General features: G+C 42.9%; 1 protein-coding gene across 1 annotated transcript in view; it reads right to left on the bottom strand.

The window, feature by feature from the left end:
* The window catches only part of LOC147692216 (WD repeat-containing protein 62-like), an 846,473-nt gene that overhangs the window by 767,400 nt on the left and 62,391 nt on the right, over positions 1-16,682 (bottom strand). The window contains exons 7-9 of the mRNA XM_086938490.1: positions 12,811-12,993; positions 1,401-1,561; positions 947-1,136 (exon numbers count right to left, since the gene is read on the bottom strand). Of these exons, the coding sequence (XP_086794616.1) occupies positions 947-1,136; positions 1,401-1,561; positions 12,811-12,993 (534 nt within the window). The remainder of the gene's footprint in view (positions 1-946; positions 1,137-1,400; positions 1,562-12,810; positions 12,994-16,682) is intronic.

Here is a 16,682-nt window from a genome sequence, read left to right as displayed (position 1 = left end):
GTTTCTCAGCCCCAGTGGGTTGCTGCATCAACATGCGACCGCTGTCAAGCCACTTAAACCCCTCGCAGAACAACAGTGTTCCTTACTGCTCCGCACTCGTGGCGATACTGGACCCGCTCGTCTGCGGGGTGGGGCTCTCCGCGACCAGGGCAGGCCGCCACATATTACATTTACGAGAACCCGAAACTTGGAGGTCCACTCACATCGTGTTGAACATCTTTATTCTGCAAGGCGGCAATGATCAGGAGCACGGTAGGTAAAACAGGGATTTCGGGCATACATTTCCCAACACTTTTCTGGCTTCTTCTAGCCCTTGGTCTCGGGATGGCAGTAAGGAGAAGCAGCTGGCAAGTTCTCTCATAGAGTACCCAGTCCCGCCCAGTGGGTGGGAGCACTCGTTGCACTATGGTTGTTCGAGTTTCATGCGAGTATGTTAGTCTGTAGCAGAAGTCGCCACCAACCTCCTAGTAATGTTTCTCAGCCCAAGGGGGTTGCTGCATCAACACGCGACCGCTGTCAAGCCACTTAAACACCTCGCAGAACAACACGGTGTTCCTTACTGCTCCGCACTCGTGGCGATGCTGGACACACTCGTCTGCGGAGAGGGGCTCTCGGCGACCTGGGCAGGCAGCCACATATTACATTTGCGAGAACCCAAAACTTGGAGGCCCACTCACATCGTGTTGAACATCTTTATTCTGCAAGGCAGCAATGATCAGGAGCACAGTAAGTAGAACAGAGATTTCGGCCATACATTTCCCAACGCGTTTCGGGCTTCTTCTAGCCCTTGGTCTCGGGATGGCAGTAAGGAGAAGCACCTGGCAAGTTCTCTCATAAAGTACACACACACACACACACACATATATACACATACATAAGTACACACAGATATATATACACACACACACACAATACGAACATTTGAGAAAACAGAAAAAAATCTCACCTGAACATTCCAAATGTGGGAGCTGTGATAGAGGGCTGAACACACTTTCCCAATTTTCCTTGTATCTTTGACATCCCAAACGTACAAGCTATGATCGTTATATACACAAGTTACCCAATGATTGCAAGGGTCATACGCCACAGCAATGGTGTCAGGATACTGAGAATCTGGACTCTTTCTGAAAAGGAGGCTAGGAAAAAAAGTTACTTTTTAGTATTTCCCAGTATTTAATAACAAGATGACAAAAGTTCAGAGGACTGGCGAAAACCGTTCAATATTAGGAATCAGAGTTTTAAAAGGGTTTTATTGTTGTAAATTGTAAGACATCATAAGGAGGACGCACATTCCTAATTGCAAATTACAAATGTAAACTGATAAAATTCTACAAGTGTTACGAAACGCATCTCCTCAAACACACACTTTTCATTAACAGAGTAAGTTCAATAATGTTTACCTTGGATCTACTCCCTTAGCAATATCCGTACCCAGGAAGTGAGGTTTTGGTAAGTTTGTGACGTACTGCAGATTGAGGGAATTGAAAACCCTCACAGTTCCATCTCTGCAACCACAAAAGATAAAGTCTTCGCTCGTAGAAAGGCAATGTGCTGTTGAAATCTTGAATAACAAAATGAAGATGTGTATTTAATTTTGGAGTCCTGTGCTCCACTGTAAACAGTAACTATATGAAGCTTTTATTTTAGAAAGAAGCACGCAATATAAGCAGTTTTAGTAAATACGAACACTTTAAATTCTATAAATGCCAGCTTTAAAAAGAAAGAAAAAAATGCAAGATAAAAGCTGAACAATATAGAGGAAAGAGAATACGTTATTTTGAATAAGCATTCTTCTATTTGCCCGACATTGGTGCATTATTTTGTAGTGATCGATATAAAATTAACTTAGAGCAAGCTTTCCCAATCTTCTTCCAAGCATCAAGCAAGGAAAACACAAATACTTCTCTCTAAAAAGGAGTTGAAAAATTGTATTCACCTCTACCACCACTTGTTCATCATGGGTATATTCTCTGAATTTTTATGTCTGGCTGACAGTGGACGTTAGCTGACGCCAGTCATCCTGCAATGAACAAACTATACAGTTTCTATGGGTTAGCCACCTTCAGGAATTGGTTGCTTTGGCCGAGTCCTTCCAACAGCTGCTTGATGAAGTGGTATTCACATTATGGAGCAGCTAATAGGAAAATGTCATTTTGCCATAACACTATTGACTACTGGGTGTATTAGTCCTCACAGAGTGCGTTTTACTGTTATACATTGATAATTAAGCAATCATCTATCACAAAGGAGGCACACCCTTTCGCCTCTTCCCACTCTTCACCAATCCCTTCTCCTTACTTCACTCCTACCTCTACTCCCATCACTGGTCTTGCATCTACTTCTACCCCTTACTACCCCTACTCACGCTAAGTGTCAGTCGTTAACACTAATATCCACACTCCTATTCTTTTACTCCTACTCCAACTCATAATCATCTCTCCTTACTTTCAATGCTACCTTGGTTCCTACTTAAGCCTACTCTCAGTCCAACTTATACTTACATCTATTAAATATACTATAATTACTCAAGAAAATATGTAAGTGCATTACAGAAATAGTAAATCTGAAATGGGAAGAGAAGAAACCCCAATTTCATTGCAACAGTTTAGTCGTGGACAGCAGCGAGTCTAGCACATAAGAAACCATGATGCCACACTTCAAGTGGAAAGCAGTTCCTAGTATTCCAACGCGCCGAAAGGAGAAGTCTTCACATGAGGATGGAGGGTAGAGATATTGTTTGTGTTCTGTGAGAGGTATTCTGCAGGGCCTATTTTACCAAACTGGAGAAGGAAGGTGGTTGAGATATGGTGCAGCAACTTATGATCTCCAAGTCCCCTTCTGTCCCTCCATTCAATAAAACATGGATAGAAGACTAGAAGATGGAAATGTTCCAATGTCAAGGACGTGAAGCTTTAGCCATCTAACAAAAATTAAGATACCTTTTAGAAAGACTCAATGCATTGTCCCATTTATTAATAATGATCTACTTTGAAGAGAGAGAAGCAGATGATCAGTGCAAGATAAGCCACACACTTGATCAGTTTAGATAAGATTCAAAGGCATAGACCCTATTGACTGCCTTTGCAACATCAAAGTATACAATGTCCTCAACATTTATTCCAAGATTCGGTTATTCAAGATTCTTCAGGAATGTTGTTGGCATCTCAAATGTTTTCTGTTTAATATCTACGAGGGTATGAGTACTTAAATCTTAGATTAATCGAACAGTGGTGATTTAAGTAATAACCAAGTTCCAACTCTTAGCTGATTTAACTCAGACTATCGTTTGATTCATCAATTGGTTTTAGCGTTGTATGGAGTTTATGGAGAAATATCAAACAGTGATCTTGTGAGTCCAGGGTTGGAATGTCTCCCCTCTTTCCCCTCTCTGTGTCAAAAGGGGTTTTGTAACGAAAGCACTGCATGACAGACATTTGTTTTGCTGCTGATTTTCATCTTAACAAATACCTGCTCTCAACTTTTTTAGCATATAATTATAAAATGAATAACGTTCTGGGTTTAACCCTTAGTAGGGTCAACCTTGATTTAAGTATGTATGAACTGCCAACATGTTTGGGAGCTAGAACCTAGTTTACTTCAAACTTCAGTCAGAGTGTGCTTCAAGAACACAATACTTGTGTAACAAATGTTACATGCAAGAAACAGCAATCTTGACACTTTCTCCAAAGCTGTAGATATACAGGCGGAAAGGGGCAAGACCTCCAAGTGTGACTGAAGGATAAAAACTCTCAGACTATGCCTTTACAAACTCTTTCTCTGTAGTATATGGATGACATTGTGGAGCCATTTTGTGATATCATATGTCTTAGGCAATTAAGTAAAGAACATATTGTTTGCATAACACACTATGTACAGGAAACTGTAGGATAGGACCTTTCTTTAAAGTTGTAGACATGCAATAATGCGGAAAAGGAGTGAAACCTCAGAACGTGACTGAAGGATAGACTACTTGCATAATGAGCACCCAGCACAACATACTCTGTGTGAACAAGATTCAGGGAGATGGGTAATGTGAATCTGGTGTTTTTGTAATTCACGAACAAGAAAAAATCTGAAGTGTTGTTCTACACAGATAATGGAGTAACAAGTAGTAGATAGGTTATGGAAAGACACATCTGCTGTTCACTAGTTAAGCCATGACCAGCAGTTCATGGCAATGGCAAACCAAGCATACCGTTTCCCAAAAAGCCACACCTTGAGCATGGTATCAAATGTAAGCTAGAAAAAGCCTACACTTCATATGAACCTGCAGAATAGGACAGGTTACCAACTGTGGATTATTATTGTGCCTGGTGTTAACTCTAGAGATCAGCGAGAGATGAATTTGAATGTTATTGTCGACGCTAATCATGCAGTTTGAAAGACTGACAAACGTTTAAGGAGAAAAGCTTTCAAACTATTCCTTCAAATATTATTTGTCAGGCATATCCTGATATCATTGTGGAACTATTTTGTGAGATCATAAATGTCCTCAGCAACTATGTCATTGGTGAGGTCATGTGAGCTCATCAGTGATGACAACAAACAAGTTACTTACCTTCGGTAACAATGTATCTGTAAGAGACATATATTAGTTATAGATTCCTTACCTTAGAGTTGATCCAGGCGTCAGACTGGATCCGGAGAACTTTTTCTCTAACCGTACCCCTGCGTGTCCGTAGGTGCCATCGGTCGACTCCGTGTCCGTCGTCGTGATCACCAGGATGACGTTGCGAGGTCTATTTAGAAGCCACCCCTGTGCACGGACGTCAGTTCTGACACGACTTTCCAAGCCAGGAGCACAGATCCATGCAAGGCACGGACCACGGGTGCACAAAACTAGGGCCCTGAAATGGAGTCCCTCACACTAGAAGATGGGTGGGACGGGATGGAGGATGGGTGGTACGGTAAGGAATCTATAACTAATATATGTCTCCAACTGCTACATTGTTACCAAAGTTAAGTAACTTGTTCATCTGAAAGAGACCATTAGTTATAGATTCCTTACCTTAGAATAGATACCCCAGCAATGCCAACACCGGAGGTGGGTCTGCAAACTAAGTTCACACCAGAAAGTCCTGGGGAACAGAATGGCCAAAAAAGCTGTCTCTCCCGACTTGGCTATCCAAGCAATAATGTTTGGTAAACGTGTGCAAGGATGAACACGTGGCTGCCTGGCAAATGTCAATGAGCGGAACTCCACGTCCCAAAGCAGTTGAGGCACGCGTTGCCTTGGTAGAGCGAGTGCGCAGTCCCACTGGAGGTTCCTTTTTCGCCAATGAATTGCAGATTTTAAAGCATAGGACTACCCATGGAGAGGTGGTTCATTTTTGAAAGCTCTGAACTTTCTTGGCACCCCCATAACCAATGAAGAGTTGATCGTCCACCTGGAACTCTTTAGTGTGGTCATGGTAGAAGGACAGCGCATGTTTTGGGTCCAGACGGTGAAGTCTCTCCTCTTCTTTGGAACGGTGCGGGGGCAGGAAGAAGGTGGGTGAAGTGATGGTCTGACCTATGTGGAAAGAGATAACCACTTTGGGTAGAAAAGAGGGCCTAGTGTGAAGGACCACTTTGTCCGGATGGACTGCACGGAAAGGAGGCTTTGAGGATAGAGCCTAAAGCTCACTCACCCTGCGAGCAGAGGTGATGGCGAGCAGGAAGGCAGTCTTCAAAGTAAGGAGTCGAAGAGGACATGTATGCAGTGGCTCAAAGGGAGCACACATAAGGTAAATGAGGACAAGATTCAAGTCCCATTGGGGCATTGCGAAAGGAGAAGGAGGAAAGAGATGAGTAAGGCGCTTTAGAAATCTATTTACAGTAGGATACTTGAAAAGAGAAGGCTGATCAGGAAGGCGAAGAAAGGCAGATATGGCCTAGAGGTAGCCTTTAACAGTGCCTCTGGTCTCCGGCGGAGTCTGAACTCCACATGAACCTTTTGGAGCTCCGGGCTATTCGGCTTTCAACACTGAAAGCGTTCCTTTCCTCTACCAAAGGAAGAATAGTGCAGGTATTCACAGACAACGCCACCGCCATGTGGTAATGCACCAAACAGGGCGGGGTGGGGTGGGGTCATGGACCCTATGTCAACAGGTTCTTCGCCTTTGGACATGGCTGAAACATCAGGGCATGTCCCTGTGGTTCAACACCTGGCGGGTTCTCTGAATGGCAGGGCGGACGAGCTCAGCTGTCTGTTCATGATGGATCACGAATGTATTCTTCATTCGGAGGTGGTGCAAGGTCTCTTTTAGCAGTAGGAAGAGCCTTGGTTAGATCCGCTCGCCACCGAAGAGAACGCACAGTGTCAGCAGTTCTGCGCATTGGAATTTCCAAGGCGGCACTCGCTCGACAACACTTTCGTTGTGAGTGGAACTGCGGCCTCCTGTTTGCCTTTCCGCCAGTACCACTTCTGCCCGAGTGCTGAAGAAGATCAAGCGCGACCCGGCCTAAGTCATTCTTGTGGCTCCAGTCTAGTTACGAAGAGTCTGGTACCCAAGCTCTTGACCATGGCCATCAATCCTCCAATCAGACTGCCCCTATGGGAGGATCTTCTGTCGCAGCAGCAGGGGACGGTCTTCACCCGAACCTGTCCAGCCTCCACCTCCTTGTGCAGAGATTGAACGGCAGCAGTTGACAGCTTTTGACCTTCCACCCAAGTCTGTAACATCATCTTGGCAGCCAGGCGTCCCTCCACTAAGACAGTATACGCCTGTAGGTGTAACAAGCTTGTGGCATAGTGCACAGCAAAGGCTGTGGATCCTCTCTCTGTCCCTACTTCTGAGATTCTCTTGTTCATCCTTTCTTTAGGCCAAGCTTGTGTTTGAGTCACGACCTCCAACGGTCAGGTAAGTCGTGGCCTTGTTGGTGTGGAGAGGTGGACTAGTCAGATAGTCACCACTGTATGCTAAAGAGTCTATCACTAGGGCGATCGGACTGGCCGTAGTACCATGGTGACTATCTGACTAGTCCACCTCTCCACACCCACAAGGCCACGACTTACCTGGCCCTTCGAGGTTGTGACTCAACTTGACCAGTCCAGCCTTCCACACCTTCAAGGCCACTACTGATCCGGCCTCCCAAGGGCTGTCAACCTGCCCCCCCCCACCCCTCTCGTCCTGAGGAAGACCCGCCGTGACCCCCCACTGGGGTACCACTAGGGTCAAAACATCAACGTACTTCTAGGCTCAGAACCACCAGTATTCCATCGAACTTAGGATAGGAATCGCTGTATAAATAACTCTTTGACCTTTCAACCTGTATATATGCCTTCACTGTATATATTGTTCATCTTTTGAGCACTAAGAGCACCATTGTCACCAATCTTACTCATCACTCATGGGAATATATCGTGTTGACAGCATTTACCTTTTGATTGTTTACTTTGGATATCATTGAATGAAGTAATTCAGATTAAGGTAACAGTATCAAGTTATTTTTTCTTACTCATTCCTTTGGAGTTTATTGGATGTTTTAAACATTTCTGAAAAAAGCAACAATACAGAGTGATTTTCTCGTACCCATTCCTTTTGAGTTATTTGGTGCCTCAATGATTTAATTTAGAGGTTGCTTTAAACTTTTCTCGCTACTTGTTTTGAGCATCTGCTACTAAGATAGTTCTTGCCCGACAGAACCACCTTTGTTTTCATTTATACTTACCCAGGTTCTGAGGGACACAGGGTTACCCTTTTTATGTACTCGTTCATTACCAAAAAGGCAACGGCCATCAAAGGACATGATCAGCAGTGTGGATTAGATATCCCCAGAAAAAACAAACGTCCTCAACCAGGCGTAGCGCCTCAGGGACACTGACGTGGAAACCGTTCTTCCCAGTGAGTCGGTGGTATCCAGCCCACAACGGATCATGAATTTTGCTGCGTGTCTACCCTCAGCCACTGCGCTGGAGAGAACGGCCCGCGACTCCTTCGGGAACTGTGGCAGCGCCTGCGCCACCGTATCCCACACTGTATGGAAATAACAGCCCAAGAGGCGTGGGTATTCACTGACCGCAGCGCTAAGCTGACGGAAGAAAACATCTTCTTCCCAAGATGGTTCAGCTTCTTGGATTCCCTATCTGGCGGAGCAGTAGGGAATAATCCCTTAGAGTACGAGGCTTGGAACACCAAGCACTCAGGGGTGGGTGTTGGGAGAGGAACAGTGGGTCGCCCGGGGCCGGGCAGTGGCATAGGGCAATCATCTTGTCCACAGGGGCCCCTGTGCTGGGGTTGGGCCAAGTGCCCAGAAGGACGTCTGTGAGGGTTTCATTGAAAGGCGGCAGGGGTTTGGAAGAAGATGCTGCATGTTGAAGTACCTCTGTCAGGACGTTAGTCCTGACTGCCACTGTAGGAAGCTCGAGGCCCAAGGCCTCAGGAGCCCTACGCAACACCACTGCATAGGACACCCCCTCCTCCGTAGCCACGGTAGGGGGAAAAGCATGCCAAGGTCCGGGGAGGTATCCAGACCACTAGCGTCACTCAGGTCCTCTCGCCAGTCCGGCTCCTCAAGCTGTTCAGCTAAAGAGTCTATACACCCCTCCCAGTGCTCCTCACCCTCCTCAGTAAGGAACGCCAGGGATGAACAGTGGCACAAAAGTGCCCTCCAGTTCCGGTTCCAACTGACGTCAGTCCAGCACCAGGTCCAAGTCGGGGCTGAGGCTGGGGGCGGCGCCAGTCGGGAGCATGACAGGTGCCGGGTGCGTTGGCAAAGGTCCAGTGAGGTCGATTGACGTTGATCCGGATATAGTCCTGGATCCTTGAGGGCTCTCCGGCGCCAGAGCCAAAGCTGCCGGCCTCTAAGTCCCAGGGCCCTCAACCGAGTCTGAGGGGCCCGAAGGCACGCCGGCGGAGTCGGACTGCCAAAAGATGCTGTGAAGTGCTTTGTTAAAAGCTTGAAGCTGGGCAGGGGGTGCTCCGGCACCAGGAAATGGAGGACAGCGTGGAGCCATCCCTGGAGCAGGCTCCGAAGACGGGGTGTAGGCAAAGAACGTTGCAGCTTCTTCGCCTTCTTCTTGTGCTTCAACTTACCCAAAGATCTCACTTTAAAGAGGAGTGGTCCTGTGACCTTCCTCTCGACTGGGACCTCGAACAATGCGGAGCCAACTGACGGGCCTCCAATAACTATCGGGGCTGCTCACGGAAAGACTTTGGGTTCATGGCCCGGCAGTCGGAGCACAACTTGGGGCATGCTCCAGGCACCAGAGGCACACAAGGTGGGTAACCGACATCAGGCAGTTACAGGCCTCGCATGGCTTAAATTTGGTCTGTCGATGTGACATTTCTCCTGCATCAGGAGTCGGAAGACTCAAACAGAAGTCGACAAAAGTCAAGAAAAGTTTAGTGAAGAAATGACGAAGGGGCAGCTCTCTCCGGACCTGCACAAGAATGGCGCGGAAAAAGAAAAAAACGGACATCAGCGCGCAGGGGAAGCGTCTAAATAGCCACCGCAACGTCATCCTGGCAATCACGACGGCGGATAAAGAGTCGACTGACTCCACCTACCGACGTGCAGGGGTACTGCTAGAGAAAAAATTCTCCGGATCCAGTCTGACCCCTGGGGTAATTCTAAGGTAAGGAATCTATAACTAATGGTCTCTTTCAGATAATGTAATTTAAGATGGTCTAAGTGAAATCATGCTTTAAGTCAGGAGAGGTGCATAGTGGGGGCACGAGTCACTATAACGGGGGCTTTTCAGTGGTTGTTTGTTTTGCTTTATAACTGTCATTTTAACCTAATTTTTCTGATGGAATAAATCAGATATCCCTCCTTGTATAGTCACAGTGTGCCACGGTTACAAGTGAGGGACTTACCTCTATTCATTTAGAACAGAAGCCTATAAAACTGTAGCATACTTGAAAAAGAGCTCATTAACAAAAGTGTCTGCAAAGTGTGTTAAGCAATTTTATCCCAATCGTCTTTCTGTCCATGAAAGGTCTTTCTACTTCTCATGCAATTGTTATCACACCTTGGTTAGGGTACACGATCTGTTTACCATTATTTATGTGTTGGCAAAGCATTCAGGCAACAGTAGTCCTTTCCCAGTTTCATTGACAATGTCTCTGTTCTCCTTTCCTGTCACTGTACTGTGTTCTTTATCTATTTCTGGAACGTCTCTTAGTTAAGACTATTTACTTGGGCATGCATGTACTTTCCATCATTGTCCCAGAAATTACAAAGACCTGCACATTTTATTTTCTCTTTAGCATTCATTCACAGTCTCTTTCCAAATTTACTTGTGGTACACCGGAGCTCATATTAGGGCTACTTTTGCATTCCGTAGCAGTTCCTAACTAATGTTTTGTTTGCTCATTATCTTTGGACTTTACTGTGACACCATACAGTCATCATTATTTATGATGTTCGAGAACCAATCAGACTTCTCATCTATCGTCTACATACGTTTATAAAGTTTTTTTTTTAATTCTCTTTCTATTAACTGTACAATTTTAAAGTGACCAACTGATTGGGCCCAAATTTACAGCTAAGTCAGCCTGAAGTTGAGCACTGGGGATTTCTCAATCCAATTTTAAATTTGCATTTAAATTGAGTTGAATCACTTTATCGGCTCAACTTTTTTGGGATGCGATTATCTCAGTTCCTCTTATTAGTCTTTTAGAGCTGAGTTAAAGGAAGTGCTGAGCCTAAAAGGGGCTAGCAAAATCCCATGGCTGGCATATATTAAAAACCCCTTAGAAGCTATGGGGATGGGTAAACTATGGACTAACGCTGAAAGAAGCAGTATGTTAATATCCAGGAAGACCTTGTCACAGATCTTTAGGGATTACAAAATTAATCAGTTAAAGAGGAATCCGGCAACTAGTAAAATGACTGCATCCTTCTTGGAGATTAAAGAGCAATATAGCCTGGAAACATTTCTCGATGCCATCCAACCCCGCCTTGCAAAAAAGCTGTTCCTACAAGCAGGCACGGAGCATTGCCGATTGGCACCTTAAAAAATAAAGGGGGGGGGGGGGGATGACTTCAACTCAGGGTTGTCCAGCTTGCAATCACATCTAGGAGACAGCTCAACATGAACTGTTTTGTGGCCCGGGATACAAGAAGGCTAGACGCCGAAGGCGAGTACAGATATGTAGAAACCTTGGAACAAACCATTGTGCGGAAGCCTATAGGATTTTAAAATATGATACTAGTATGCCCATTGTGTATTCTGTCTCCCGATACCTATTCTCCATGTGGTGTGGCGCCAAACTATTTTAAAACCAGGCTCTGCTTAATCTGATCACTCCATCACCTTTCTGGGACCTTATATTGGTATCAACCCCAGCTTTTTTAAAAAGCCAAATGTTGCGAAGGATTATTTTTATGTATGTATTGCATTTTATCATTTTTAAATGGAATTCTTTGATATTGCACATACACTTTATCTTTGAAATGCATTAGGTATGAATTGTGATGTATTTTTTTTTACCTGTGCTTTTATGGTCATATTGGCAGAAATAAAGAATTCTTGACTGACTAACTTATTAGTTTGTAGTTCCGGTGCAACAGTAAATTAGTGGCAGACTTAACAGCTTTTGAACCCTAATCCTTCACAGTTCCTCGGGAATGATGCTCATAGGTGTGGTTAATTATTCCCACGGCACAGTATTAATACTTTGCATTACAGGTATGTCATGTGTTAAATTTATCTCATCGTTATTGTGACCCCTGGGAGATACTGTACTGAATTTCTGGCTAAGGGCAGATGATTCCTTGCCCCACAGCATCAATTCACTATTTCCTATGCTCACCAGTGTTTCCAATAACGCAGATAATCCAAAATCCTCCAGACTTTCGTTGTGATTTTTCTTGAAGTGTAATGCCATACGCTATGGCTTTTTCTTATTTCTATTGCCAGCGTATGCTTTTGCCCACCTTTACTTTGTTCTCCCAATCAACATCTTATTCTAACTACACTACAAGGAATGTACCACATGACCCGATTCACATTATCCATACTTCTATGGATAGTGCAAACACAGTAAGAAGTTCCTTTGGTTTTAATTGCACATGGTCATGATTTGCAGTTACCACACTGTGTGAAGCCTTCTTTTTCCACAGACAGCACAGCCTTTTTTCAATGTCTTACTAAGGAAAGTATTACATGGCACCCATATTTTTCTTTTAATGTCTTTTCCAATGTTAATAACATCTAATGCTTAATAAGTAAGTTAGATGCATTGCATTACACATACACTAACATTTACAATTAGCAAGAATAAAAAAAATGCCAAAATATCCCCATTAATTATTGATCGTTCGATCGTCCAGCTACACATACCTTTTGAATTTCAGATATTTTCATATTTAAGGTGTAGTCATTCTTTCATTTATATTCACCACCGAAGCTGGTTTGTAAAACTATGTAACATGCTCAGCACTACCAGCATTTTAAGTCAAATGTCTATCAGAAGAAAGGAATTATTTGGTTTTACTTTGTTGCTCACTGCATTTCCTAAACACAATAAAATGTGTTCAGCAGTTTGCTTTTCGTAATATGATTTTCGGTAACCAAAATATGAACCAGATGCTATGTTCATGAAACTCATTAGACCACTTAATGAATAAGCTTACCTTGTTACATTACACGTCAGAGAAATATGCTCTTAGAAACAAACATACTAAAGTTCAAAGAGAGACACAAAACACTGCTAGAGTTTTTAAAGGGCAAGTTAATATAATCAATTCAAAACTCACTGTGGCGATTAACAAAAAGTCTACATCAGTCTTCCTAAATCTTCTTCTCATGGATTCAAATTGCTCATTGCATGTACTAATAATATAAATTGTGTCACGCTATAAAGAAATGAAAATATTTACCTTTAAATCTATCCATTTTTCAAGCACTCTCTTTTTATTGAATTGGCAAAGAAGTCCAGAGTGCGAAATGCAAAAGGTGCGACCTGCCAACTTTCCTTTTCCACAAACTACTCCACAGAAGGTATTATTGTGCAGCTCTCCCAAAAGTCCAGAACGCCCTACAAGTGGCACTGTACTATTGACCTGAAAAAGAAGGCACTTTAGTCACACATCAACATCCTAACTAATTGTATTTGTGGTTATTTCTTGCTTCAGAGTTTTTTTCCATCAGAGGAAAAATCACTCACATGTAACAGTAGCTCTTAACTGCAAAATCTTTAACAAATTGACATGTTTTTTTAAACATCATAACCCCCGTTGCCTTCCCTCCAATGTTAGCGTCCTGCTCCCAAAATTGGCGCATTATTCATAAGATCCAAGTTTACCTCTGTAAGGTCACTATTTCTAGCAACATGTTGTTCCTGCTTGTTACAAAGGTTTTGGTGGATGAGAACCCTCAGCTTTGTAACAATATCTTTTTGGCCCACAAGGCAGCTTTGAAGGATTCAGATACAAAAGCTCAAAGAAAAATTAACATTGAACGTTCATGCGGTTTCATTCCCTTGACTGAATTTCAAGATCAACATTAATTTTTCCCAGCTCGGGGCTTTCTCACCTTGATGCGCACATATCCTTGAGGGCTGTCCTACACAGTTTTGCCTTCCTCTCTATACCTTGTTTTATTTCAGGGCTTTTCATCCACTTCATTGCCCCACGTCCTCCTTTCCAATACAGTTGCTTTGCTGCAATTTCAATACAGCTTCAGTTTTAAGGCTGCACTTTTCCTAAGTGACACTTCTAATCCAGGCTTCTGTTTCTGTGTCGCTAGATTTCTTCACCTGGCAGGTCTGGTGCAGGGAACAAAGTCTAAGAAGCTAGTTATCAACTTTAAGCAAATAACCATAAACACTAAAGTGTGCAAGCAGGTTTAATCAACAGAAATGTACAGTTGTTTTCTCAGACCACTAAGTAGGGGCTTAGATTCTACAGCAGAGGGACAAAAAGTTGCTTAAGATCTAAGGGGTTTTGAAAGTTCAACATCTCATGTGAAAAGTGGACCGTAAAAGTCAAGGAGAACTGCCGCTCAAGCCCTAGCAAAATTGGTAAAGGTGGTGTCTCTCCTTATCAACAGTTTTTATTGCCAGTTTTTTTATCCATAGGCATGATCTACTTCACTTTCACTTGTTGTTCTCTAAGTAGATGCATGTTGGCAAGTGAATGGGCCTTGGGTATGATCTCTCAAGACAAGAAGTATATTAGGTATTGGTCTTCTCTCCTGATATATTTGGGTAAAAAACAGAAACATGACAGAGTAATAAAAAGATCCTACCACCTCTTCACAAGACTGTGAGCACCAAGGAAGGAGACAGTGAATGAAGAGCAAATGTGACAGTGGGCACAATGAGAAATTGAGAGGGAGAATAGGTAAGTGTGAATGTAACGGAGTGTGAGCGAGGGACCATATTGGTGAGGGTGTTTATTTTCCTGGCCTAGTCTGCTAATACTGTAAACAGGAAGGAAGGGAAGTCCAGTTGGTATTATAAATAAGGGGGTTCTGAAATCTGGCACATATCTGGACCTACAAAGGACAGTTCAGTTGTAAAGGTATTTTCCTGGTAACGCAATGTGTATCCGTACAAAAGGTGTGTGCGAGAAAGACAGACAAGATAGGAGAAAAGGAAGGAGAAAGGTTTGAAGGCTTGGAGAGAGGGAAGATGAGATGACGCAGAATAACAGGAAGAAGGGGTGGGGGAGAGAGGAAGGTTATGTGGGTCTGCCTTGACTCCTTCAAGCTGCAGCAGCGATGTGTCATCCCATGGATGCAGTGTTTCTATGGGTAATAGGAATGATTTTCATGCCTGTAATGAGAAAGTTATGTTAGCCTCTTGCATGCATGAGGAAGTTAAAAGGTCTCACTGGGATTCATGCTGGAACAGCTCATCATCTCAGAAGATCCAAGTGAAGCGCCACTTTAGAACTGAACGCAGTAGCATGGGAAGGGTCCCTGTTTAGGTCACTGAAATGGGTCAGACAGAGGATGTATGCGAGTCTGGATAGAGGTGTACAATGCTCCTCTTATTCATAACTGAATCATGTAGTCTATGTTGTTTAAGCTAACCCTGTGGAACAGGTTGAGATATTGGTGAGCTTGGCAGTAAACTGACCATTTAGGTAAAGATGATTTTGTCATATTCTCTCCAAGTAGCTTTGTATCACTTGGGTTAGATGCAGTTGTTTACCATCTTCTGGCTGATTGACTTTTAATATTTTAGCTTAACTGATCTTAAGGGATAGATAAAGCAGCTGCATTTTGTTTGCTGAAGAGTGCTTTGCAAGTGAGGGTGATCAAATTTATGGATTAAAGAATGACGCTGTATTAGAAGTGTAGTGTGTCTCATGTGTTGTATGGCAGTGTTGATACTTGATCAGGAATAGCAGCTTGGAAAAGTAATAGATTTCTTTAGTGATCCGGTCCAGCATGTGGTGTTTGCAGGCATTTTAGAAAGGGGCGGAAAGGGCAATTATATAGCAGATGAAGCTATGGCCATGATTTCGATACAGTCCCAGGGTCCGACATAAAACTGTGGCTGTATTATGATGAATTTAAGAAATGATGGGGAATATTATTAAGAAGAATGGCAAACATACTACATCAAAGTGAAGCATCGCAAGCTCAAGAAAAACAAATCAGAATTTCTGGAAGGAAGAAAGAAATATACCTGACATTCCAAGTCATCATGATCTTGTTTTTGTGAAAGCCCATAAGGAATGGAAATGTTAACATCAACTTCAGGAAAAGTATGAAGCCTTGATAATGATGTAGGAATGTGAAAAAAGTGTTGTCTGGAGAAAATTAAATGTTTATTTTGCTTAAGGGCAAAAGCTAAGAAACGTTTTTTGGGCTGATGAAAATAAGATACATTTAAAATACCACTGACACTTTATGCTTTTTACGTGAACCAAAGGAATTAACTGAAAGAATGAAGAAATCGATGGATCTTTAACACTGATCCGTTTTTTCAAATAAATAGGAATTTGTAAGAAGATTTTGAGTCGAAGAATACTGTATAACGTTATTTTAATTTACAATGGTTTTAATAAGGTGCCTCCTATATTATACAATTGTGTCTAAATTGTGGTGCTAGAGGAAACTTGCGTAGAGGAACGCACCTAGAAATAGTGGTGCCGGACCTATCTATTTACTCAAAGCAAACTGTTTTGAGACTATCTAATTCTATGTAATAATTTAAACACATTTCATTTGAACTGTACTTGTCTGCACCAGCTCATAACTAAAAAATGTACAATATCAGATCAACTTTCTAGCCTGACCAAGACAATATAAGGGCAAACTTAACTCAACCAAGCATTATGAGTGGTTTGTGACATATGAGGCGTACGTGCCAATGTTGTTGCAAATGAAAACAGCAATGGTGGGATATTGATGTTGAGTGATGGCTGTAAAGAGGCGCTGTGGGGTGCCACCCACCCCAACCAGTAAAAAAAAAAAACATAGAAATTCACACAAAAAGCAAAGGTTACAGGGACCTTTTAGTTAGGTTCAGAATTTCCGCTGTTATAGTTACCTCAAGTAACTGTAACTTATGCCCTAAGGTAAATATAACTCGTGCCATGCACTGCAAATTACCCCACATACATCACTCATGACATCTTCTATCACATCATTGACATCAATGCAACATTTGCTTAAAAATGATTAAGAAAACTTTGCATGGCGGGGACACAAGTTATAGTTACCTTAGGGCATGAGTTAAAACTACTTGAGATAACAATATAACTGCTGCATTTCTATGGTTTTGTGTGCATACATT

Source organism: Lissotriton vulgaris, chromosome 9, assembly GCF_964263255.1.
Source record: "Lissotriton vulgaris chromosome 9, aLisVul1.2, whole genome shotgun sequence".
Lineage (NCBI taxonomy): Eukaryota > Metazoa > Chordata > Amphibia > Caudata > Salamandridae > Lissotriton > Lissotriton vulgaris.
The sequence above is the reverse complement of the archived record's forward strand: the minus strand, read 5'-3'. Positions and strand labels throughout refer to the sequence as shown.